Source organism: Schistocerca nitens, chromosome 10 (assembly GCF_023898315.1).
Source record: "Schistocerca nitens isolate TAMUIC-IGC-003100 chromosome 10, iqSchNite1.1, whole genome shotgun sequence".
Classification (NCBI taxonomy): Eukaryota; Metazoa; Arthropoda; class Insecta; order Orthoptera; family Acrididae; genus Schistocerca; species Schistocerca nitens.
The window spans coordinates 131,122,477-131,150,012 of record NC_064623.1 but is presented as its reverse complement, the minus strand read 5'-3'; the positions used below and the strand labels follow the sequence as shown (position 1 = coordinate 131,150,012).

The 27,536-nt window shown below is 44.9% G+C and overlaps 1 protein-coding gene across 1 annotated transcript in view; it reads left to right on the top strand.

The window, feature by feature from the left end:
• Positions 1-27,536, top strand: part of LOC126210076 (uncharacterized) — a 100,067-nt gene that overhangs the window by 49,594 nt on the left and 22,937 nt on the right. Inside the window, exons 2-4 of the mRNA XM_049939203.1 lie at positions 564-614; positions 4,852-5,845; positions 17,085-19,001. Of these exons, the coding sequence (XP_049795160.1) occupies positions 565-614; positions 4,852-5,845; positions 17,085-19,001 (2,961 nt within the window). The 5' untranslated portion in view covers position 564. The remainder of the gene's footprint in view (positions 1-563; positions 615-4,851; positions 5,846-17,084; positions 19,002-27,536) is intronic.

The window sequence follows — 27,536 nt, the reverse complement described above, 5'->3', positions numbered from 1 at the left end:
AGCGACGTGGATTGCTGTCAGCAGGTGTCCTTTTACAACATGACAATGCAAGGCCCCACACTGCCCGTACAACAGTTGCAATAATCACAGACCTGCATTTTGAGTGTCTTTCTCATCCACCATACTCACCAGACCATGCCCCAAGTGATTTCCGTATGTTTGGACCACTCAAAGACGCAATGGGAGGAAAGAAGTTCCGTTCTGATGAAGATGTACGCCACGTGGTGCATGAATGGTTGCGTGGACTACCAAAAGAATCTTTTTCTAAAGGAGTTTATGCACTTTGTAAGCGCTGGAGGACTTGCATTGGGCGTGGGGGAGATTGTGTTGAAGAGTGATACAGCTCTGTACCACTTCTGCACAATAAATAATATTTTAAAAAATATTTAAGGTTTTCATTTGACTCACCCTCGTATATAGCGTGTGTGCACATGCATGCTTGGGAGAGAGTGTGAGAACATATGATTGCTATGGGGTTATAGTTCTTAATAAAAGAAAAAAATCAGGATGCAATTAATAAAGCTTGCCATTTCTGTTTCCATATTCCTCTTTTTATTTTCCAGAATGCCTACGCTACAGGACATAGTAACTGCAATGGCATCTGGTCATGAAGGGTGAGTATTCTGTTTATTCTTTATGGAATTTGCAAAAGGTTTGTTGTACCTACAGCAGCTGATTGATATTGCCAGGCAGTCTTGATACACCAACACGAGGGAATTGCCTACAAGGTAAGAGGATGCTAGTTTCACTAATTGTATACTTACCCCTGTGGACAATGCTGGTACGGCGCTGTTGTGCTGTGGCACTTGGCTCAGAGAGAGCCAATTCAAACACTGGTTGCGGAAGAAATCTCCATAGTAAACACTTGGCCAATAAGGTGAGGTGGCAGCGTACAGTTTCTAATCACCAGACAAGTCTCTAAAATGACAATGAGATCGTTTGTTAATCGCATATTATTATTTAACCATTTACTTTTTAACAATTTTAAATTTACCTTTATTCATGTTTTAATTATTACATTTTATCACTTTAATAAGTTACGCACTTGGGAAGTCTGCTGTAGACTTTACCTGTTGCACTATTTACTTATTGCATTCTGTACAATTTTATAGACTTTGTAGACTTACAGAAGCGACAGTTAACGAGCTTATGGGACAAACATATGTTGTGCTTCTGTACTGCAGTGTGTTATGAACAGCAGCGCTATTGGTAGCATGACTCCGCCGGAACTGTGGCTTGGTTTACACCGTATTTTAAATGTGTGACAAGCTAAGCTGATTTTGTGAACATTTTACGGCTTTTTTATAGTAGTATTTGTGAGAAAATAGGTATGCCTCGTCATATTTTAAGCGCATGTTTCCACATGTATGAAAGTAATAATTTTTCATTATGGAAAATTTTATTGTTTTAAGATGTAATCTGTTAGTTGTACTTCATTTCCAATTTTTTGTTGAAGGTATGAAAGTGATCATTTCTGGGCAAAACTCTTGTGATCATTGACGAAAATAAATGAAAAAGAAATTTATTCTACATTTCCTGGATCACTCTTTTAATTCGCGACTATGACGCAGCTCCGGAAGTTATTCATAGTATCTTCTTGACTCAGTTGCCCTCAAACATCACTTTCAATAATTAACAATCCCAAAACGTTGAAACTTGTCTTCTAAGAAGAGGATTCAAAGCCATTTTTTGTTTAGTTTCAAATTTGAAACTGCCATTTTGCAATTGTTCTTTGTGATCATAAGTGATGTTCTTAGAGTGTGTCCAGGATTAGGAAAACAATGTTTGATGTCTTATTGGTGCTGACTGGGATGAAGTGAGGTGCGGTAAAAATTGTCTTTTCGTGGAATCGAACTGATATGAAACAGCCAAAATTCCGTTAACCATTGTTTTAAAACTGTTGCGGTCTTGCCAACTCAAGCGCCACGCGTTACTATGGATCCTACTGCGAGTTTGATGTGATCAAGATCGAAGTCTGAGAGATGAATGTTGCCTTAACTCATCGCAGCTGTCCATCAGGTGATTCAGCCAAACAAGCCATTTACGTCTCCGTCTTGCACGACTGTAAGGCAGATGACACAACAGAATATTTAATTTTAAATTTTGATGGCGCTGGCCATTAGGTTGCAGACTAGATAGCAGCCGTGATTTAAGAGGCCATCCATTTACCTCCAGTGAAGGGAGAGGTGGAGCAAGTGAGTGGTTCGTACATCATTTGCTGCTGAAATGAAAAACTTGTTTCTAATTTTCTAATGGTATCGGAAAACTTGTGCAATGATCGACCGATTGCACTGACAAGCAGGGTTCCTATCTAGGAAAATGGTACCATTGTAAATTTTATACTGTTATGATAAATCTGGAAACTATACTGTTTCATGTTCCTTTGTGCTACGAGGGTAATCCCAAAAGTAACGTCTCCTATTTTTTTATACGTACATAGACCTGTTTGTTACTACAATGTTTTGCATCAGTTTACAGCTTGAACATTTAGTTATTCGACATAATCACCATTTCTGTCGATGCATTTTTGTAGATGCTGTGGCAGTTTTTGTATGCCCATGTCATACCAGCTCGCCGCCATGCTGTTCAGAAAGTTATGAATCTCTTCTTTCACCTCGTCGTCGGAGCTGAATCGCTTTCCGGCCAAATGTTCATTTAACCTAGGGAACAGGTGATATTCACTGGCGCCAAGTCAGGACTACAGGGTGGGTGATTATGTTCCACTGAAACTGTTGCAGGAGAGCAACGGTTTGACGAGCGATGTGTGGGCGAGTGTTGTCATGGAGAATGTGTACGCCCTTGCTCAACATTCCTCTTCTCGGGCTCTGAATTGCCCGTTTGAGTTTTTTCAGAGTCTCACAGTACCTGTCAGCGTTAGCTGTGGTCCCAGCGATTCAGCTCCGACGACGAGGTGAAATAAAAGGTTCATAACTTTCTGATCAGCACGGCGGCGAGCAGGTATGACATGGGCAAACAAAAACTGCTACAGTGTTGAAAGGGTCCTGTAGCCACCTTTCGTTAGTCCGGTAGCCCATTTTCACTGGTATTTCTCTTTCCTTCCTTGTTTCTCTTTTCTCATAATTATCATAGTGGTGTGATAGAATGAATGTGGTTGTGTGTCACGTTGCTAGACGGTGGCGTAGTCTGCTGCAGAAAGTCTGCGATAGTCATACAGATTCATCAGCAGTTGTACAGAATAGCCAACTCTCGTAGTGGTCAAGTAGGCAAAGAGATTTTCGCTACTTGTGAGAAATCCACCTGCGTTAGGTTGGTGGAGGAAGTGGCATCTTGGGTTTTCCGGGCCACGCGAAGCGTGGAAGAGGCTGGAGAAGAAGCGGGAGGCAGTCTGCCGCCAGTACGGGAAGTGTCCACAGCTGTGCTCCAGTCGAAGAAGGGTGAGTTAGACTGACCGCGTGGCGCGTTGTTACTTGGAGAGAGGAGAGATGTTAGCTTTTGGTCTCGCTTTTCAACTCTGAAAGATTGCTTTGCCTTGTCGCAGCAAGGACTGTAAAACTTTGGCAAATTTTTCTGTTAGTAAATTTCTATAGCAGACTTGTATCCACCGGAAGAGCGCCACACAAAGGTGTCGAGAAGAAGTGAGCACTCGCTTCTGTATGAATGTCTGTTTGCCTTCAGCTGTGCCTGTATAAGCTTTCATTTTTCTAAATATTAATAGCTTTGCCTTATCGTAAATTTTCCTTACTTTACGTGTCTTTCGTCCGTGGGGAGCCGACCACGTGGTTCAACATTAAAGTTTTGTTGGGCTACCGTCATCACTAACTGTCAGGTTTCATGTTTGTTTTAAAGAACGTTAACTGTTCATGATTGTATGATGTGATATTGTTGCAGCTTGGCCACGGTATCTAGAAATTGCGTCTCCACAAACCACGTGGGCACGCGGGTGTACTGCGAAACGTGTACCGTTTCACGAGTTATTGTGATCAGTTATCAGGCAACAGCAGTTGTATGAATGATTCACACCAATGATTGTAGTTGTAGATTATAGCGGTGAACGTATCGACGCATTTCTTTAATGTATTAGGAATTAATGTTATCAGGAATTGTGTACATGCCTCACATCCTTATCTTTGGAATAAATGATTTTATCTACAATTTTCTCTTGTGTTCCGAGATTACTTTTTTGCACGTAAGCCACTCACCTCGTAGCTTTCCCGTTAGCACATCCAACGCGTTTCCTTACGCACAGGTCCGGTGATTAGTCTCCCCTTGTATTTTTTAACAAATGCTTTAGATTAAGTCTTATTTTCAGGTGTGTTGCTGCGAACTGATCTTCTGCACAGTGTTCATTCATGTACTATTTTATTTTAAATGTTTGATTGTCGTGAACAGTGCACGGGCAATACTATTAATTACATCGTATCCCCCATGAGCGACATCACAACGTATGCATTTTTGTGAGTTTTTGGTCTGTGATCAAATTAATTTATTTTCCGACTCGACCAAACCTTCGATTAGTTGTATGGTTGGAGTCGGTGGCGACCCTAATCTTCTCACGTTAACTTCACAAGCAATAAGTATTTACATTCCCAATAATAACGTAATAACCCGTAGAAACAGGATAGTTACGGTGTCTACAAAAATGCATCGACAGAAATGCTGATTAGCTCGAAAAATAGCTAAATGTCCAAGCTGTAAACTGACGTAAACCATTGTAAAAATAAACAGGTCTATGTACTTATGAAAAAATAGGAGGCCTTACTTTTGGGATTACCCTCGTATATGCATACGTTCATATACAGCAAGGGTGTTTTACCCTCGCCCCTGAGCACACGAAAACCATCGTCATAATCACTATCATCATCATCATCGTTATCATCTTGCTTGTTGTAGGTCTGCTGCTCTGGAATACAATAAAGGATCACACTCTACAGGAGAGGGGGACCGCTACGAGGAGCGCATGCTGGCCCTGGTCTTCCTCCGCTGCCTGCGATATGGGCTACACTTCCAGTTGTGTGCCAACAATGGCGATGCTGGGAAGTTCGATGACGTGGTGTTGGTATGGCGACCTGAGGGACAAAATGAGGTGAACACCCTGCTCGTCCAGCTCAAGCACAAGACCTCCCCGACGGCCATGATCGTACACAGTGGCGCGTGGCTGTCAGAGGCCACGAAATGCGACTTCGGGCTCAGCATGTACTGCACCTCGTACAGAGAAATTAGCGAGACACTGGATACGAACAGAGTCACATTCGCCTTGTTGACGAACGCCTGTCTGGGCGACAGTAGCCTCGACGTACTTGAGCGCCAGTATGTGGGCTCCTTCCCAGGTCTGGAGCTGCTAGAGGCTGGTGGCCACCTGTACAAGCTCAAACCGAACAACGAACAGGTTTGGAAGGCAGTCCATGAGGACATCAGCTTTGTGGAGAATTTCTACCTGCTGTGCCAGCAGAGCAGTTCTAATAACATTGTAGGCGACATTTGCAGGGAGCTGGAAGAATTGCTGGGCGCCGGTGACCTATGCGAAACCTTGTGTGACAGCTTGTGCAAGAGCATCAGGGACTGGATGAACAACCAAAGTGCGTGTTTGACCAGTGCTTGGAGCACATGGCAGGCACTCGTGGACGAATACGTCAGGAAGGAGGTGACCGAGTGCAGAGCAGTGACCACCAGACTCGAGTACTGCAATGTGGAAAATGTACGGAGCTACGTGGAGTCGTGTAACCCAGCGTGGTTGAAGCCTCCAGAAAGGCAAATGGCGGCTCTCTCTGCTACGAAGATTCACCAGGCACTGGCTAATGAAACGCACATCATGGTGGCTGTGGACCGATTCAGAGTGCTGCGACACCGGATTCTCCGCTGTTGGGGACCGTACTGCCGATGGCTGGTAAGTTTCAGAGTGATGGAAGCTAGTAAGAAATTGTTATTTTAACTTGAGATTTGATGCAATCAAAGAAAATATTTTATTTTACTAACCACTGTCAGCAACTATTGGTCATCATCACAAAGATTGAAAATAGTGTGAGATGGTAATCAACTAATACTTTATCACATGAAATACATATACAGGGTGTTACAAAAAGGTACGGCCAAACTTTCAGGAAACAGTCCTCACACACAAATAAAGGAAAGATGTTACGTGGACATGTGTCCGGAACCGCTTAATTTCCATGTTAGAGCTCATTTTAGTTTCGTCAGTATGTACTGTACTTCCTCGATTCACCGCCAGTTGGCCCAATTGAAGGAAGGTAATGTTGACTTCGGTGCTTGTGTTGACATGCGACTCATTGCTCTACAGTACTAGCATCAAGCACATCAGTACGTAGCATCAACAGGTTAGCGTGCATCAAGAACGTGCTTTTGCAGTCAGTGCAATGTTTACAAATGCGGAGTTGGCAGATGCCCATTTGATATATGGATTAGCACGGGGCAATAGCCGTGGCGCGGTACGTTTGTATCGAGACAGATTTCCAGAACGAAGGTGTCCCGACAGGAAGACGTTCGAAGCAATTGATCGGCGTCTTAGGGAGCACGGAACATTTCAGCCTATGACTCGCGACTGGGGAAGACCTAGAACGACGAGGGCACCTGCAATGGACGAGGCAATTCTTCGTGCAGTTGACGATAACCCTAATGTCAGCGTCAGAGAAGTTGCTGCTGTACAAGGTAACGTTGACCACGTCACTGTATGGAGAGTGCTACGGGAGAACCAGTTGTTTCCGTACCATGTACAGCGTGTGCAGGCACTATCAGCAGCTGATTGGCCTCCACGGGTACAATTCTGTGAATGATTCATCCAACAATGTGTCATTCCTCATTTCAGTGCAAATGTTCTCTTTACGGATTAGGCTTCATTCCAACGTGATCAAATTGTAAATTTTCACACTCAACATGTGTGGGCTGACGAGAATCCGCACTCAAATGTGCAATCACGTCATCAACACAGATTTTCTGTGAAAGTTTGGGCAGGTATTGTTGGTGATGTCTCGATTGGGCCCCATGTTCTTCCACCTACGCTCAATGGAGCACGTTATCATGATTTCATACGGGATACTCTACCTGTGCTGCTAGAACATGTGCCTTTACAAGTACGACACAACATGTGGTTCATGCACGATGGAGCTCCTGCACGTTTCAGTCGAAGTGTTCGTACGCTTCTCAACAACAGATTCGGTGGCCGATGGATAGGTAGAGGCGTACCAATTTCATGGCCTCCACGCTCTCCTGACCTCAACCCTCTTGACTTTCATTTATGGGGGCATTTGAAAGCTTTTGTCTACGCAACCCCGGTACCAAATGTAGAGACTCTTCGTGCTCGTATTGTGGACGGCTGTGATACAATACGCCATTCTCCAGGGCTGCATCAGCGCATCAGGGATTCCATGCGACGGAGGGTGGATGCATGTATCCTCGTTAACGGAGGACATTTTGAACATTTCCTGTAACAAAGTGTTTGAAGTCACGCTGGTATGTTCTGTTGCTGTGTGTTTCTATTCCATGATTAATGTGATTTGAAGAGAAGTAATAAAATGAGCTCTAACATGGAAAGTAAGCGTTTCCGGACACATGTCCACATAACATATTTTCTATCTTTGTGTGTGTGGAATGTTTCCTGAAAGTTTGGCCGTACCTTTTTGTAACACCCTGTATACAGGATGTATCACCTAAAATTTGCACCACAAATATTGCGGAACTGGAAAGTGCTATTGATGTGTGGCTTTCACAGAATGTATTGCTAGTCAGGGGCTTGTATTGTTATCCAGTAAACCTGTTTTAATGTTACTTAGAAAGTACATTTTTTGTGCGAACATATACGTTTTTAATGGAACAGTGCCTATTGACATTAACAAACTAGAAGTAGTGTAAATCAGAATTTCAGTGGTGTGTGTTGCAGGATTTTAGTGAGAATCTTTTATGAGATATCGTATTTTGCGAAGTCCCCATACCAACACTTGTACGATACCTATGGTAGCACACACTAAACGACACAAGGGTGTACACTAGTTATGTGGATTGTGACCAGTATTGAGACAATTGACCATCAAAGGTGGTATTCGAAACGACACTATCAGTGGCAATACATGCTTCCAGTCAGGTATGGAAAAACTCCTGCACACATGCTAGCATTTCAGCAGACTTGTAGTAATACATCATTGCATATCATCGGGTGTAGTTGCTATGTCCTTGTAGACTACATCTTTCGGCTTTCCCCACAGAATAAAGTCCACAGGCGTCAAATCCAGGGAATGGGCCAGCCAAGGTGCAGGTCCTCTGCATCCAATCCAACAGTTTGGAAGAAGCTTAGATGGTTGACCATCCGGTTTGCCATACACTGTTGGCAAACGGGGTGCACTCAGCCCTGGTAAGGCAAACTGAGGTGCTACTTGATAGAAAAGTAGTGGCTTCAGTCTTGGAAACTGACATACAGCCAGGAGAGCGGTGTGCTGACCACATGACGTAGGATGCCACCTAGTGGTGTTGCGAGCGCGTGACTTGGTAACAGGGGATCATCCTAGCAAAGATACGGGCTGTAAATGGAGAAATCCATCGAGATAAGTTGCTTTGACCACAAGCCCCTCCATATCCGCATCCAGTGACGCCTGTAGGCTGAGCATGACTTATGAGTGTGTATGTGTGTCTCTCTCCCTCTATATACCAAAAAACGTTTTGCATCACCCCAGTTCCCAGAACTCCTGAAGATAGACGTTGACTCTGGATATTTTATCACAGACACAGTTCCTATGACTGTTCAGAGATATCACTAAACCGGCCCAAAGATGTAAACAACCATGCATCAGCAGCACCTATTAGACGGAGGGGGTTCGACAGCCGATCAGTTCCAACCATTCCACCAGGAAGGAGGTACATGGCTCGTGTTGACTGTAGTTCAACCATGCCTAGACGGTCATTACCGTGATTCGATCGCGTCCGTATTGTTACTTTGTGCCAGGAAGGGCTCTCAACAAGGGAAGTGTCCATGCATCTCGCAGTGCACCAAAGCGATTTTGCTCGGACATGGAGTAGATACAGAGAGACAGGAACTGTTGATTACATGCGTAGTTCAAGCCGCCCAAGGGCTACTACTGCAGTGGATGACCGCTACTTACGGCTTATGGCTCGGAGGAACCCTGACAGCAACGTCATCATGTTGAATAATGCTTGTCGTGCAGCAACAGGACGCCGTGTTACGACTTAAACTGTGCGCAATGCGCTGCATGATGCGCAACCTCACTCCCGACGTCCATGGCGTGGTCCATCTTTGCGGTACAGATGGGCCCAACAACATGCCGAATAGGCCGCTCAGTATTGGCATCAAGTTCTCTTTACTGATGACTGTCGCATATGCCTTCAACCAGACAATCGTTGGAGACGTGTTTGGAGGCAACACGGTCAGGCTGAACGCCTTAGATACACTGCCCAGCGAGTGCAGCAAGGTGGGCGTTCCCTGCTGTTTTGGGGTCGCATTATGTGGTCCGACGTACGCCGCTGGTGGTCATGGAAGGTGCCATATCGGCTGTACGATACGTGAATGACATCCTCTGACCGATATTGCAACCATATCGGCAGCATATTGGCGAGGCACTCGTCTTCATGGGCAACAATTCGCGCCCCCATCGTGCACATCTTGTGAATGACTTCCTTCCGGATAGCGACATCGCTTAACTAGGGTGGCCACCATGTTCTCCAGACATGAACCCTTTCGAACATGCCTGGGAAAGATTGAAAAGGGCTGTTTACAGACGACGTGACCCACCAACCACTCTGAGGCATCTACGCCGAATCGCCGATGAGGAGTGGGACAATCTGGACCAAAAGTGCCTTGATGAACTTGTGTATAGTAGGGCACAACCAATACAGGCATGCATCAATGCAGGAGAGCGTGCTATTGATTATTAGAGGTACTGGTGTGTACAGCAATCTGGACGACCGCCTCTGAAGGTCTCGCTGTATGGTGGTACAACATTCAATGTGTGGTTTTCATTAACAATAAAAAGCGCGGCAATGATGTTTATGTTGATCTCTATTCCAATTTTCTGTATAGGTTCTGGAACTCTCGGAACCGAGGAGATGCAAAACTTTTTTGATGTATATATATTGGCACCCCATAGCGTCCCTTATGTGTCCCATCGACTTACTTCAGAACAGGTGCATTTTGTGGCCAAAACATCTACATGAGTTAACTAACACGCTCCTAATACCACTGCAGCACAATTCTGTCCTTGTGAGAGGAACTGATATTCTGCTGGAGATGTCACAGCCCTCGGGGAGGACATGTAGCACGAAGGAATGCAGGTGGTCCACAATAGTAACTAGTCCACAGGTCTCATAGTGGTTTGGATTACCACCAGAGGTCCCCTGGAAGTCCAGAGGAACCTCCATCATAGCACAATACTGCCATTACCAGACTCCTAGCATGACACAGCGAATGTTTCGCACAGGCATTCGCTCGAATGACGGCAACTCTGGACATGACCACCGATTGTGTGTAGTGAGGAACGAGATTCATTTGACCAGGAGATACGTTTCGACTGATCCACGGTCAAGTCTCAATGATCCTGTGACCACTGAATCATAACTGATGATGTCGTTGAATCATCATGATGACCTCGAGCGTTCGGCATCTGTACCAGGTCGGACTAAAGGAAGACATCAGATAAGTTCAGCGGTAAGTTGCTAGATTTGTGACTGATAGATTCGAACAACATGCAAATGTACGGAGGTTCTTCGGTAACTCCAATGGGAATCCCTGGAAGCAAGGACATTCTTTATGAGGAACACTATTGAGAATAGAGAACCGGCATTTGAAGCTAACTGGAGAACGATTCTCCCGCCTCCATCACACATTGCGTGTAAGAACCTCGAAGATGAGATGCGAGTAATTAGGGCTGATACGGAAACATATACAGTCGTTTTTCCCTCCCTCTGTTTGCGAGTGAAACAGGATGGAAAGTGACTAGTAGTGGTATGGGGTACCCTCTGCCACGCATTATGGCGGATTGTGGAGTATCATGTAGATATACACTACTGGCCATTAAAATTGCTACACCACAGAAGCGAAATTTAACCGACAGGAAAAAGATGCTGTGATATGCAAATGATTAGCTTTTCAGAGCATTCACAAAAGATTGGCGCGGTGGCGACACCTATAACGTGCTAACATGAGGAAAGTTTCCAACCGATTTCTCTTACACAAACAGCTGTTGACCGGCGTTGCCTGCTGAAACGTTGTTGTGATGCCTCGTGTACGGAGGAGAAATGCGTACCGTCACGTTTCCGACTTTGATAAAGGTCGGATTGTAGACTATCTCGATTGCGGTTTATCGTATCGCGACATTGCTGCTCGCGTTGGTCGAGATCCAATGACTGTTAGCAGAATATGGAATCGGTGGTTTCAGGAGGCAATACGGAACGCCGTGCTGGATCCCAACGACCTCCTATCACTAGCAGTCGATGTGACAGGCATCTTATCCGCATGGTAGTAACGGATCGTGCAGCCGCGTCTCGATCCCTGAGTCAAGACAACAACCATCTACACGAACAGTTGGACGACGTTTGCAGCTTCATGGACTATCAGGTCGGAGACCAACGCTGCGGTTACCCTTGACGCTGCATCACAGACAGGAGCGCCTGAGATGGTGTACTGAACGACGAACCTAGGTGCACGAATGGCAAAACGCCATTTTTTCGGATGAATCCGGGTTCTGTTTACAGCATCATGATGGTCGCATCCGTGTTTGGCGACATCGCGGTGAACACACATTGGAAGCGTGTTTTCGTCATCGCCATACTGGCGTATCACCCGGCGTGATGGTATGGAGTGCCATCGGTTACACGTCTCGGTCACCTCTTGTTCGTATTGACAGCACTTTGAACATTGGACGTTACATTTAAGATGTGTTACGACCCGTGGCTCTACTCTTCATTCGATCCCTTCGAAACCCTATATTTCAGCAGGATAATGCACTACTGCATGTTGCAGATCCTATACGGACCTTTCTAGATACAGAAAATGTTCGACTGCTGCCCTGGCCAGCACATTCTCCAGATCTCTCATCAATTGAAAACGTCTGGTTAATGGTGGCCGAGCAACTGGCTCGTCACAATAAGCCAGTCACTACTCTCGACGAACTGTGGTATCGTGTTGACGCTGCATGGGCAGCTGTACCTGTACACGCCATCCAAGCTCTGTTTGACTCAATGCCCATGCGTATCAAGGCCGTTATTACGGCCAGAGGTAGTTGTTCTGGGTACTGATTTCTCAAGGCCTATGCACCCAAATTGCGTGAAATGTAGTCACATGTCAGTTCTAGTGTAATGTATTTGTCCAATGAATACCCGTTTATCGTCTGCATTTCTTCTTGGTGTAGCAATTTTAATTGCCAGTAGTGTAGATGCAGATAACACATAGGGGTCCTGTGCTGCGAAGCTCCGTGTGCAAAAACGTGGCTGAATGGTGAGCTTCCAAACACTTGTGCCTGCACCAGCCTCGTACTCTGTCATCATTTCTGTCCTGGGTGGTCAAGCCTTTGCCCTCTACGTTCTGTGACGAGGCGTGGAGGTCAGTCAGCTTGGCGCCTGCTCGTGGTTCCACCGCCGTTTAACCATTTTCCACAGATGTAGTTACGAACAGCCTACCAAGTTTCGCTATTTCCGAGATACGCGTTCCCAGATGCTGGGCCATAGTAACAAGCTATTTGTCAGAGTCGCCTACATGTGTGGATTACCTCAACTGCCGTTTGTATCGTCGATATGACAGTTCCCCATTAGTCTCTGATGCACTAGTATACGTTGCTCACCCTGCCATATGGCTGCAACGTCATCATTCGGCGTTCAGTCCCGCTGTGGGCAATGGTCATAATATTTTGACTCGTACGCAGGGCGCTCAGGAACAGTCTGTAAAGCTTGTAAAGGTGCTGCAGGGTAGGTTGCGATCCGAAATAACTGTCAAGAAAAAACTTGGATACGTCGCGTCGTTTCAGAGTCAATTAGCACTGAAGTTAGCCAACCAGAACGCTGAGCGGAAGTTCACGCACCACGTCAGATACGCTTAGTGACAGTTATTATCACATTGTTGGTGATAGCGCACGCGATGGCTCAGCATTTGGCTCTGGTTCGGCCCTTAGTATCGTCATGTCCAAATTTTGTATCGCTCTGTTGTTTGGTTTTAGGAAACGAAACGAAGAACACATTTGGCAACACCGTCTATGGCGGGTCGTTTGGCTTTGCACAAGCAACGGGTTGCTAACTTAAATGCTAATTAATTCTGAAACGTCGCAATGTATCGAATTTTTTTCTTAACAATAATTTTTCAGCACACCTTACCCTGCAACACCCTGACAAGTTTCTCGGATTCTTTCTGACCATCTTGTATAGTTTGTAATTCATCGGTCCTCATAATGTTGTCACATTACAGCTCCTTAAGCAAACTCTCCATCTGTAGCACTGAATTCCTTAATGAAAATTACTACAGTCTTAAATTACTGAAGGTCTCCAAAGGCCAGCTCATCTGGAGATAAACACGGGAAAGCTGAAAATTAGGCAATAAACACCTAACGACTAGCTGACTACGTGGCCATGAATTTTCTGCTACAAAATTTTATTTCCCGTTGTGTTACCTCTTCTTCTTACAGGCCTCTTTTACTGCAGTGATCAATTACATTGTTCCAGTTTTAGCTTTGTTGCGAGTTTTGCAGAACTCCACAGCTTCCCCAGATATTTTTGGATTTATTCAGTGCATCTGTTTAAAATGAACGTTTCAGCTCCATAAAACACTAGTATTTGATTATCATATTACAGCCTCTTAGCTTTGTCCATTTTCTGATGCATCTTTTATCGTAAATATCTTCAGTAAGTCTAAGTGCTGTTTCAGTTTTTGTGGTACTGAATTTCATAAACAATATTTTATATGCTAGTGTCTTAAATGATTTCGCCAAAAAATAGGGAAGCTATTTTTTTGGATGCCAAACACTTACGTTTCCTTTTATGACGAGGTACGGATTCTTTCCCTTTCTTTTGTTTCTTTAAGAATATGTACTCGCTGTGATCTGTTGGAATGTTCCAAATCAGAATAATAGGTTATTATGCAAGAGCTAATCTGACTACCATGGTAATGGCTCTTCTTAACTTGAGTCTTTGTTCCATTTTAACCTTTGATTTGTTCAAGTTTTCGAAAAGTTTTGAGAGGGACAGACGGAAATTTATGGAGACACTCCACCATCTTGTCACATTACTGTATGCTGAAAATTTTCCCTGAACCTTACGTTAGATTTTGCACAATCTAGTGTTTGTCTAATAAGTGCACTGACTTTGAGGTCTAGGCCTAACTCCTTTAGATTTTTGAAGGGGATGTTACGGTCCACTGAGTCATAAGCTTATTTAAAGTCTACGAAGGTGAAAACTTATCCCCTAGGATACATTTTTTATTTCTGAGTAATAGATTCAAAACGAACATATTCTGGCAAGTATGCCTTTGACCTCCAACTGCTTCATATTTACCGAAATTATTTTAGCATTACTGTTGTCTATGGCCCACTAAGCAGAGCTGTTTTCTAGTTTACTATTATTAAATACTATACAGTGAAGCGATCATTCTAGTTAGCACTGAAACATTGTAAGATATTTTTGTGTCGTTTATTGAGTCACAAAATATGACTTCCTTGAACATTTAAATCACTTTTACAAGATACTGATTTTATGGAGTGTTATAACAGCACTAGTATTAGAAACATATAAAATCTCTGTACAGTATTACTAAAATAGGTGTTGAATGGAATATTTCCACAATAAACTGTTTCGCCTAACACAGACTATTTCAGTGCTCTAGTCCCCCACAAAATCTACACTATGTGATCAAAAGTATCCGGACACCTGACTAAAAATGACTTACAAGTTCGTGGCGGCCTCCATCGGTAATGCTGGAATTCAGTTTGGTGTTGGCCCACGCTTAACCTTGATGACAGCTTCCACTCTCGTAGGCATACGTTCAACCAGGTGCTCGAAGGTTTTTTGGGGAATGGCAGCCCATTCTTCACGGAGTACTGCACTGAGGAGAGGTATCGATGTCGGTCAGTGAGGCCTGACAGGAAGTCGCCGTTCCGAAACATCCCAAAGGTGTTCTATAGTATTCAGGTCAGGACTCTGTTCAGGCTAGTCCATTACAGGGATGTTATTGTCGTGTAACCACTCCGCCACAGGCCGTGCGTTATAAACAGGTGCTCGATCGTGTTGAAAGATGCAATCGCCATCGCCGAATTGCTCTTCAACAGTGAGAAGCAAGAAGGTGCTTAAAACATCGATGTAGGCCTGTGCTGTGATAGTGCCATGCAAAACAACAAGGGGTACAAGCCCCCTCCATGGAAAACACGACCACACCATAACATCACCGCCTCCGAATTTTACTGTTGGCACTACACACGCTGGCAGATGACGTTCACCGGGCATTCGCCATACCCACACCCTGCCATCGGGTCGCCACATTGTGCACCGTGATTCGTCTCACCACACAACGTTTTTCCACTTTTCATTAGTCCAATGTTTTACGCTCCATACACCAAGCGAAGCGTCGTTTGGCATTTACCGGTGTGATGTGTGGTATAAGAGCAGCCGCTCGACCATGAAATAAAAGTTTTCTCACCTCCCGCCTAACTGTCATAGTATTTGCAGTGGATCATGATGCAGTTTGGAACTCCTGTGTGATGGTCTGTATAGATATCTGCCTATTACACATTACAACCCTCTTGAATTCTTGGCGGCCTCTGTCAGTCAACAGACGAGGTGGGCTATACGCGTTTGTGCTGTACGTGTCCCTTCACGTCTCCTGTGGTGTGCGTACTGTAAGGCCTTCACTACACACACCATCAGATTATTTGACTTGTCGCTCTAACGAAGTAGGCGAGTGTCAGCAGTATGTCTCGTGGTCTTATCGTGGCGTGTTTATCTTCTGCCGTTAGGTCAGACGATAGAAATGCCACTTGCACGCTTAGAGTAGCAGATTGACGGTGACCAACTTTAAACAGAACTTGATTAATTTTCACACACATTTATTAAAATAATAACAAGCATAAAAATTACTTAACTTGGTTCTGGATGCTATTTACAATTGACAATCTGAAGGTCCTTTGGTACTGGTATGTTAATCTTATTCTCACATATATGTCTGATACTTGACAAAAGTGTCTATACATTTATCTTCATGGCTATGTACAGGAATATGGTAATCTTATTAGGCGCAGACTGAAACTTGACTATAGACTGGTACAGACTAATGCAGACTGGTACAGACTGGGACAGACAAATGCAGACTGACTAATCAGAGGTCTGTACACTCGTTATAATACCTCGCGCATTCATGTATCACTGCGCGAGTGTGATCTGCGAGGAGAAAAGGTTCTACGTTAGGAGCAATCTCACTGGCTGCGTTACATATTAATACGCGGATTGGTGGAAGCAGAATTAGGTCTGTCTCTATGGCAGCGCCATCTCGTAGTGCGGAGACGGACGAGCGCTGCGCCTGCGCTGTTGTGCTTAGCGGGGCGCGCTCTAGTGGGAAAGTTGTGTACACACTATGTGGAACTATGTACACAACATCTCCACTTCAGTATGACAACGCAGACAGTGGACCTAGGGATGTTAAGGAGTGTTGATATCTCGCTTACAGACGTATGACACAAGTGAAAATCACCTGACCACGTTCAAAGTTCGTGAGTTCCGCAGAGCGCCCCATTCGGCTCTCTGACGATGTCAAATACCTACTGAGGTCTCAGATATGGAGTACCTGGCAGCAGGTGGCAGCCCAATGCACCTAACATGAAAAACCTATGTTTTTGTCCGTATACTTTTGACCACATAGTGTATTAGTTCACGGGGAGTAATGGTGGTTCTTAGTGCCAATAGATCTTATCAAGTTTAATTACTACGAAGTGAAAATGGAATCATACAGAGATAGAACAAAAATGTGTTAATTGATTCTTCTGAAGAGAAACAAGGCATTTAAAGCTGTTTTATGTTGTGAATAAGTAGTGTAAATTTCAATATGCGAAAATTCTGAAATAATTATGCAAGCTGTATTTAAAAAAACGATTTTTGAATATATTTGTGTCTAACTGATCTATTTCAACTATCTTCAGGTGATTGTAGATGATGAGACTGAAGATAGCTCTGCGATTCTGGATGAGCTTACGAACGAGATGCAAAGTGGACGCCGAAGTCATCGCCGCCTCGTCGTTGTGTCGTGGAGGGGCAGGCACTGCTTCAGCGACACTTGCTGCACAGCCGACATCAGCAGCGACAGCTGGAACGACTTCCTGAACATTAGTGTCACGTTGAACGGGGACTGCTACGGATGCCGCCTGCAGGACCTGGTGGCGGACGTCGACGCCCTCCAGTCACTGCTGGACGGCGAGCCGGCACTCTTGCTGGCTCTAGCACAGCTGTCGCAGCCTCTGAGGATGGGCCGGGAGCTGGAAACTCTGCCCGCGCACTACGTGCCCAGGAAGCTCGTGGACCAGCGGGTGTTGACGGGCGAGTTTTTCTCCACTCTGGTTAAGATTCAAGAGCGAGAGAAAGAGCACGTCAAAGGTACTGGAAGCAACACAATAATTGTGGAGGGGAAGCCCGGAGTGGGCAAGTCAAAGATGCTGTCACATGTGGCGGAAAAAATAAAAGAGAAGGTCCCTTCCTGCTGGCTATTGAGAGTTAATCTATTTAAGTTTTACGCAGTTTTAGATCACAGTAAGAATGGTGTGAGTGCTGCAGAAGACATCTTGAGGTGGACAGTGTTTAACGAGGGCGTTCTAGGTGAACTGGAGTACACACTGCTTAGACACTGCCTGCTGCAGTCCACGCAAGTCGTTTGTCTCGTGGACGGCTTCGACGAGGTGTGCCCCGACTATGTCGACAAGTGTCTCGAGGTGCTCCCTCTGCTGTCTCCACGCAAGGGAAAGCTCCTGGTGACGACGAGGCCAGAACCGGTGAAGCTCTTAGAGGCTCAGATGGGAGTGTCGGCACACACGCTGGAGCCTTTCAGTGAATCGGAGCTAGAATATTTCTTCACGAGCCATTCCTCGAATGGACACATCCCAGCCATCAGTGGTCTCAACAAGAACTTGAGGAATCTTCTGAGGATCCCTCTGTTTGCTGAAATGTTCGTAAATCTGTCGCAGGAAATTGATGAGACGTATGACATTGTGACTCTGTACGAAGCTTTCTTCCGAAATAAATTCAGAAGGCTGTACGAGGAAAAATTGGGTGACAACTTTTCCGCTCCCGGGAAGAGGAGAGAGGTCGAGAAGGCGCAGGAGAAGCACGAAGAACAGCTGATGCTCCTCGCGGCATCGGTTCTGTTGCACAGCGCAGACGTACCGGCAATGTCACCGTCCGATAGGGGAGACTTCGTGAAAGCCGGAATCGTGTACGAGTTCTCCTACAGGAAACCAGAATTCCTGCACAGGACGTTCGCCGAACACTTCCTCGCCAAGTGGTGCTTCCTCGGATACGGAGATCGGAGCCGTGCGGTGGCGTACCGTAAGGCCTACCTCACCGGGAGACTGGATTTCTTTCGAGAGTCCTTCGACCGCAGGGCAGTGAGGGGTCGGCCACTGCTGGAGGCGGTGCTGGAGGCCCTGTCCGCTGGTGACGAAGGCGAGATGAGGGCACTGCTGGCCGGGGGCTTTGATTGGAGGCAGACAGACGCGTGTGGGCGCAACGCGCTGCACCTGGCGGTGGGCCGCGGGTCGCTCTCTCTGCTGCGGCGACTGTGCAGACGCGCGGGGGAGGGCACACTGTCTGCAGAGGACGGCCTGCTCGGGTGGACGCCGGTGAGGTACGCCTGGGAGCGCAAATGGTGGTCTGCTGTGGAAGTGCTGCTGATGGCGGGAAGTGAATTCAGCCACCTGGGGTTCGTGAACGCAGGGCAGCACGACCCCGTACAACTGCAGGCCGCGTTTGAGCAGGGCGGATGCCGGGCCCTGTACCAGCACATCCTGGAGGTGAAACGTCGCGTACAGAATGACACCTACATCTGTATGGTGCGAGAAGAATTAGAGGTAAATTAACTTGTACCGTGCATTACATGTAACTAATCCAGTACTGCTGGCTGGTAACCTTATTTGGAATCTTGGCTTTTGCAGACGAATGCTATTACCGACTCAGGTACGAATGACTCGCGCCCCACCCTTGCAGCTTTACTTCCGACAGTACTCTCCCCTACTTTCCAAACTCCACTCAAGTTTGGAAGCATACCAGGGATCGGTACTCTCGGAAGAAAGTATATTGCCAAAAAATGGCTTACCCCATGTGGTGTGCGTACTGTAAGACCTTCGGTACACACACCATCAGATTATTTGACTTGTTGCTCTAACGAAGTAGGCGAGTGTCAGCAATATGTCTCATGGTCTGTTTGTGGCGTGTTTATCTTCTGCCGTTAGGTCAGACGATAGAAATGCCACTTGCACGCTTAGAGTAGCAGATTGACGGTGACCAACTGTAAACAGAACTTGATTAATTTTCACACATATTTATTAAAATAATAAAAAGCACAGAAATTACTTAACTTGATTCTGGATGCTGTTTACAATTGACAATCTGAAGTTCCTTTGGTCTTTGTACGTTAATCTTATTCTCACATATCTCTGATACTTGACAAAGTGTCTATACATTTGTCTTCACGGCTACGTACAGGAATATCATAATCTTATTAGGCGCAGACTGAGACTTGACTACAGACTAATGCAGACTGACTAATCGGAGGTCTATACACGCGTTATAATACCTCGAGCGTTCAGGTATCACTGCGCGAGTGTAATCCGCAAGGAGAAAAGGTTCTACGTTAGCAGCAATCTGATTGGCTTCGTTACATATTTATACGTGGATCGGCGGAAGCAGAATTTGGTCTGTCTCTAAGACAGCGCCATCTTGTAGTGCAGAGACGGATGAGTGCTGCGCCTGCGCCGTTGTGCGTAGCGGGGCACGCTCTATTGGGAAAGTTGTGTACGTGCTGACTACGCGGAACTATGTACACAACACCCCAGCTGAGGAGATTGTTTCCAACGTGAATTTTCACTATGCGGCGAAGTGTGTTCTGCCTTCGTTTCTTCCAGGAGCACTAGTTCCTAAAGTTGTGCAGAATGTCTTCTCTGAAGCTGAGAAAGTAGGAGAGACGAAGTGTAGTTGTGAGAGTGGTTTGGAAGTCGTGCCTCGGTAGCTCAGTACATAAGAGTATTTGTCTGCAAAAGGCAAAGCTTGCAGGTTTGAGGCCCGGTCTGGCTCGCAGTTTTCATTTGCCAAGAAAGGTGCACACTCCACAATGGAACGAAATTATGAGGGACAATTAAATGAAAACCAGGCTCCCTCCACAATGGGACCGTGCAATGGTCACATTCAAAAGTAATCATCACATGTATTAAGACAATTACCCTATTGGGAGACAAGATGATGAGTTTCAGTTTCATAGAATGTGATCAGTTAATGACGGATTCACAACATTTCCCACTCTTGTACTTCCTCGTCTGGCTGAAACAGACATCCACACGTCTTTCTTCAAGTCACCAAAGACTTCAAAATCGCACATTGAAAAATCCAGGCTGTACGGAGGATGTTGGAGTGGTTCCTAATCAGATCATTGAAGTGTAGTCTTTGTCCGATTGGCAGTGTGGGGATGGGCGCTATCGTGCAACAGGATGAATCCCTCTGACAGCATTCCTGGGCGTTTTGACTTTATGGCGCACTGGTTCTCTGCAAGTGTCTTCAGAGCATTGGAGATCAATTGTGATACCACACGCGAGGAACTTGATGCGTAGAGGGGCCCTGCGGTTGAAAGAGCAGGTCATCATGACCTTAGCGGAACTTCTGCAAACAGCTTTGGATTTGTTTGGTGCGGTAGATGTGGAATGTTTCCACTATCGTCATTGCTGTTTGCATTTGGCTTGTTGGAATGCTCAAAATGGTTCAAATGGCTCTGAGCACTATGGGACTTGACATCTGAGGTCATCAGTCCCCTAGAACTTAGAACTACTTAAACCTAACTAACCTAAGGACATCACACACATCCATGCCCGAGGCAGGATTCGAACCTGCGCGGTTCCAGACTGAAGCGCCTAGAACCGCTCGGCCACAACGGTCGGCTGTTGGAATGCTGTTGCATAAAATCGTCCTGTTGCACTGTAATGCCTACCCTCGACGCTGCCAATCGGACGAAGGCTACGCTCCAGCGATTTGGTTGGGATCCCTCTGCACAGCCTGGATATTTCACCATGCGATTTTCACAACTTTGGTGACCCGAAGAAAGACGTGCATGTACGTCGGTTTCAATTGTGTAAGGGTTCTGGAAGTGTACGAGTGGGTGTGGTTGTGGAAACGCGAGTAGCCAAACACATTCTACGAAACAGGAATTGATCGTTTTGTTTCCCAGTGGGATAAATGTCTTGACGCATGTGGTGATTACTTTTGAATGGAACCATTCCATGTCCCATTGCGGCAGGTGTCCGGTTTTCATTGACTACTCCTCATAATAAACATAACTAATATTCTCTCAACACTTGCATGTGTGAATGTTACTAGACCTTTACAATTAGCAATGATGCACGTAATTTTCTGCGCCAATAATAGTGCAGTTTATATCTACGCTGTTTATTACAAAGTGCGATCCCGCAGTAAGAACTGTCACAATGTGAATAAAGTCATCCCATCGAAAACAGACATTATCTTTAGCAGTAGGCGAAGGCCTTGTTAGGTTACACTACACCTGACTTGAAAGTAGAACCCAGCTTGACACCCGTCTGCACTGTTATCACGAAACAACAAGCATGAAGCACCGTGGTCTGACATGAATTAACGTAATGAGTCTGCTCATAACAGTGACCACCTCAAATACCGTAACACGTAGCGCGTTAGTCTGCTAGACAGGGAGGTGAGTCCGACCTTAATCGAATGCGCGTCGCAGTAGAGGACGTGACAAGGTACAGCGGCCACGCTGCGTGTGAATTTTAGGCAACTGTCACGGTCGTTTGCGCAAATGCTGCGCTGCTCCCCGAACTGCACCTCCAAGTATACGATATGCACACAGTTAAGGTACGAGAACACACACAAGAGACTTAACAGGCTTCACACACAGATGGTGTACACGACTTCCTCCACTTAGGCTATCTTCACGACTGTAGCGTTAGGAAGAGCATATGCCTGGACTCGAAGTTAAGTAATAAAATAAAATTTTCCAGACCCGAAAAAGCGGCCTTCATAGTAGACAGGGAAACGAAAGGAGAATGATCAGCAGAACATAGACCCTCTGCAGCTCTGCCTGTGTCTCATAGACTCGACAAGACTAACCAGAAAATTAAGACACGTCGATATTTTTTAAAAATAGATTCGTCATAATATGCTACAAAGATATGTAGTTGCGACCTTAGCAACAGTGGAGGGAAAGTGTGTATCTGTTGTGTACATAGTTCCGTGTAGTCAGCGTGTACACAACTTTCCCACTAGAGCGCGCCCCGCTAAGCACAACAGCGCAGGCACAGCGCTCGTCCGTCTCCGCACCACATGATGGCGCTGTCTTAGAGACGGACCAAATTCTGCTTCCGCCGATCTGCGTATTAATATGTCACGCAGCCAATGAGATTGCTGCTAACATAGAAATTTTCTCCTCGCGCATCACACTCATGCAGTGATACCTGAACACGCAAGGTATTATAACAAGTGTACAGACCTCCGATTAGTCAGTCCGCACTAGTCTGTAGTCAAGTTTCAGTATGCGCCTGATAACATTATCATATTCCTGTACATAGCCATGAAGATAAAGGAATAGACACTTTGTTAAGTATGAGAGATATGTGAGAATAAGATTAACGTACCAAGACCAAAGGAACTTCAGATTGTCAATTGTAAACAGCATCCAGAATCAAGTTACGTAATATCTACGTTTTTTCTTATTTTAATAAATGTGTGTGAAAATTAATCAAGTTCTGTTTAAAGTTGATCACCGTCAATCTGCTACTCTAAGCGTGCAAATGGCATTTCTATCGTCTGACCTCACAGCAGAAGATAAACACGCCACGGTAAGACCACGAGACATATTGCTGACACTCGCCTACTTCGTTGGAGCGACAAGTCAAATAATCTGATGGTGTGTGTACCGACAAAGGTCTTACAATACACACCCCACAGTATCATTTACTGGTATTACGTCGCCCTATCAGCGACGACTTTGGTTAACTCGGTACAACGTGTAAACGGTATAAGCTACTAAAATTATTCAGGCGGCACATCTCAGTGTGCTTGACAAAAAAGTCTAATGAAATATCGTTGAATCACGTTCTTTATTTTTGTATTCCTAAAAAAACAGATATTTATAGGTTTGATGGTAGACGCATTTCTCTTTACATTCTCAAATAATGCGATCAGAGATAGGTAACGGACGAACCAGAGAAATCTAAACATTGGATGTGTACGAGACGGCTCGGCGGCTAGGTACTACGGAAACAAGCAATGTAAACAGCCACAGGGTTGTCAAGAACGTGTAATTCGTTTTACATAAACAATGAATATAGTACAAACAGACGTTTCCTCTTTTACAGCGTTACCATAACGAAGGTTGTGGTACTAAAGAGAAGCTAACATAAAATAAAATGTGTTTCCTTCAGTACAAAATGAATCACTTACCATGTAATTTGTTATGCATTAATTACAACGAACTGTTTCCGATTTTTACAACAATACCATAACGAAAATTAAAATCAGATTATTTTCCTTTTCTACAACAGTACCACAATGACAACGAAACCGAGATTACTTTGCTCCTGTACACAAATATTAAAATAAGTGTTTAAAATGCCCACCATTCGGGATGATGATAAGGGCGTTAAACAGCAAGGTCATCAGCCCCCGCCCCCCCCCCCCCCCCCAATTCGGTTCGACAAATGCTTCATTACGGCGCACCCAGTTCGTCGCACTCGTTCACACACATGCACATTTGCCTTTATGGTACTGGCAACCGTGAAAGTCCTCTGCGTAAGTTCGTCCACATTATTTACCTTCTGAGCATGAGTAAGTTCCTTCATATGGCCCCAAAAGTAAAAATCCAGTGGGTTTAAATCAGGACTGCGTGCTGTTTATCAATGTGGATGAAAACGTCCTATCCATCGTCCTGGAAATCGTCTATTCAAAAATCTTCGTACTCTGTGACTAACGTGGGATGCAGCACCATCGTTGAGGACCCACATGTTATAACGTACGGAAACTTTTTGGAAATTTGTGGTAAGGTTCTGTGGAACCAAACTGCTGAGGTCATCGGTCTTTAGGCTTACACACTAATTAAACTAACTTACGCTAAGGACAACACACACACCTGTGCTCGAGGGAGGACTCGAATGTCCGACGGGGGTAGCCGGGCGAACCGTGACAAGGCGCCTGAGACCGCGCGGTCACCCCGCGTGCCATTGACGTACAGTTAACGGAATGTTTTCTAATAAAGTTGGTAGCTAGGTTTCCTCTTGAAAGGTTCGGTAATGGTTACCAGTCTATCGTGCAGATAAAACATAAGACGGAATAACCTAAGCATCGACTTTATCCGCTCATACATTTACGGAAAAGTGTTGCTACTACTTGGTGTGGATTGTGTACACTCCACGTCTGCATGTTAAGGAAATTAGTTATTCCGTCGCGTGAGAAACACAATTCATCTTTAACGGGTATTTTGTTTACAAAATCATGCTGCGCGCTTTGTAACAAAAACCACACTGCGAATTGTCGTTGCGGAGGGAAATCTTCCTCTTCCAACGCTTGTACGCGTTAAATGTGGTAAGGCGCAGACGCTCCTCTTTCAAACTGCGACAAACGACAGTGTGCGATACACTTACTTGGCGGGCGATGCTTCTAATACCCTGAGTAGGATCTTCGTGGATGCAGTCGAGAATTTGTTCCTCAGCCTCCAACGTACGTTCTTCGCGTTGTGGGCCTCTGCCTTATACGTGGGGTAGTAAAGAGCAGCATCTCTCAATCTATACAGATTAAGTAGGTAGTGTAAGTTGTATTCTGTGATTATTTATTTGATAATAAAACGGAAGCATATCAGAGCAGACAATAGGTTTCACGTACAGACTTAAATATGAAAAAGTAAAGATAACTACTGTACAAAATTGTTAAGGTTTTCGTGACCTCTTGTTGACAAACTGTTGGCTTCCGTCCGCCACCAGAAATGGAGGATGAAGCTCTGACAATGCCAGCCATTTGAGCTGGCGAAACGTCAGAAAAATCATCAAACAAACATCGGCCGCAGAACCAGACACAGAAGCTAACGGGCAGTTTGATAACAGGTGTACTGTGTTACGAGTGAATTGCAAAATAATCGACCGAGCGAAGTGGCGCAGTTGTTAGCATACTGGACTCGCATTCAGGAGGACGACGGTTCAGACCCGCATCCAGTCATCCTCATTTAGGTTTTCAGTGATTTACCTAAATCGCTTCAGGCAAATGGCGGGATGGTTTCCTTGAAAGGCCACAGCCGATTTCCTTCCCCTTTCCTAATCCTATAGCACCGTTTGCTTCTCTCTCCCAAATCAACCAACCAACCAAAATAATCGACTAAAAGTAGAGATTCATGATGATATAAACCTTTGGTGCATACCAACAAATATCGATCGTGCGGGAACTCTTCGTCGTGGGAAGCGTTCTCGACAATCTCGTATAGCTGCCGTCGCAACACCTTTTAACTCGCCATAAATTAAATAAATGTTGCATGGTTCAGTGACAGTAAATCTCCCTTCCACCCTAACCACATTAGGCCGGCTGTTCGACACAGATTTTTTGGGATTTTTTTGGGTGGTAAGAATTAATTCGAATTTAATCAAATTTTGACATCATTTCATTCATATTTCGAACAGGTTTTGCGAATTTTTTCAATAATTTCAGCCAAAAATAACAAAGTTATGTTGTGACGTCCGCTGAAGGCTGTGAGTATAGTTCTTCAATTGCGTGCAGTATAGTCATTCCGATTTTCATCTGAAATCAAAAAGGTTTTGAGTTTACATTAATTACTTATTTTCTAAGAATATGAACCTCAATGCAGGTGAAAATAATGCAAATTAAGCATTTTGCAGGCGTTGGAACAATTTACTTCGATTCCTCTATATTTTTTCTAATTATACAAATAAAAGTACCCTTAAAATCATGATATCATCTCAGATTTAGTTCATATAATTCGTAATTTTGTAAAGAATCATAGTATCTATTTTCATGATGATACGTTCTATACTTTTTGAGTTAGACTGCACTCAAATGTGAAAAAAGTCATTTCGAGATAAGCGCGTTTGAAAAATAAATTCGCGGAAACTAGAAATTCAAAGAAGTTAACAATAGCGTAAAATGTTTATCGATTAATCTGCGAGTCCAGCATCATATACCAATCCTTCGTCTTCGTCATAGGCTTCGTTTTGCACTTGCAGCAGTGCTTTCGAGCTTTCCGACCTTCCTTCGATTCCAGCTAACTACGTCGCTTCTGTCGGCTCACGCGCTGGTTACCCATTTGTTCGGCATAACTGAAGCTTTGTGTGCCTACTACAATTTCTGCCTCGTTCATCACCATCAGAAGGGATGAATTTCCTTCACTGAATAAGCCCGCTGCTACATGCGATGCCAATTCAACGACTTTCAGTCCGGAGTTCAAGTGTTTAGGAGGTGGAATTAAAACTTTCATTCGCAGTTTGTGTGTGGCCACCTAAACATCTCTCCAGTAATTCATCCCTTGCTAAATCTTAATATATTGTAAGAATTTCCTTCTGTACCCGATGTGCACTCGGTTCTATGCACATAAAATCTAAACGAATGCGAATTTCGCTTTGAAATTTTGACAGATATTCTTGGATAGTTAACCTAACGATTTATGCAATTTAAAAAAATCGTATATTTTTAACCTACTAATGTGGTTTCCCCGATTAACAGAGCTGAAATAACGTCAACGCAGATAACATGACGACTGCCCGGGATTGGAGCATTGCAGTGACTCAACCACGCTGGCCACCGTTGCCTACGTGTTTGCGACTCACGCTCGCGATTTCAATATCCGCAGCGGAAAATCTGCACCTATATCATACTCCGCGAGCCACTTAATGGTGTGTGGCAGAGGGTGCTTTCGGTACCACTATCTGATGCCTCCAACACTGTACCACTCGCTAATAGTGCAGGGGAAGGAAGAATGATTGTCGGTAAGCCTCTGTATTAGCTCTAATTCCTCGAATTATCTCCTCGTGGTCAATACGCGAGATGTATGTAAGGGGAAGTACTATGTTGTCCGACTCCTCCTGCAAAGTGTTGTCCCGAAATTTCAATAGTAAATCTCTCCGTGATGCACAACGCCTCTCTTGTAACGTCTGCCAGTGGAGTTTGCTTAGCATCTCCGTAACGCTCTCTCGCCAGCTAAACGATCCCGTGACGAAACGCGGCGTTCTTCGTTGGATCTTCTGTATCTCATCTATCAGTCCTCCATGATAGGGGTCCCAGACAGATGAACGATACTCAAGACTCGGGCGAAAAAGCGCCTTATAAGCCAATTCTTTCGCGGATGAGTTACATTTCCTTAAGATTCTTCCTAT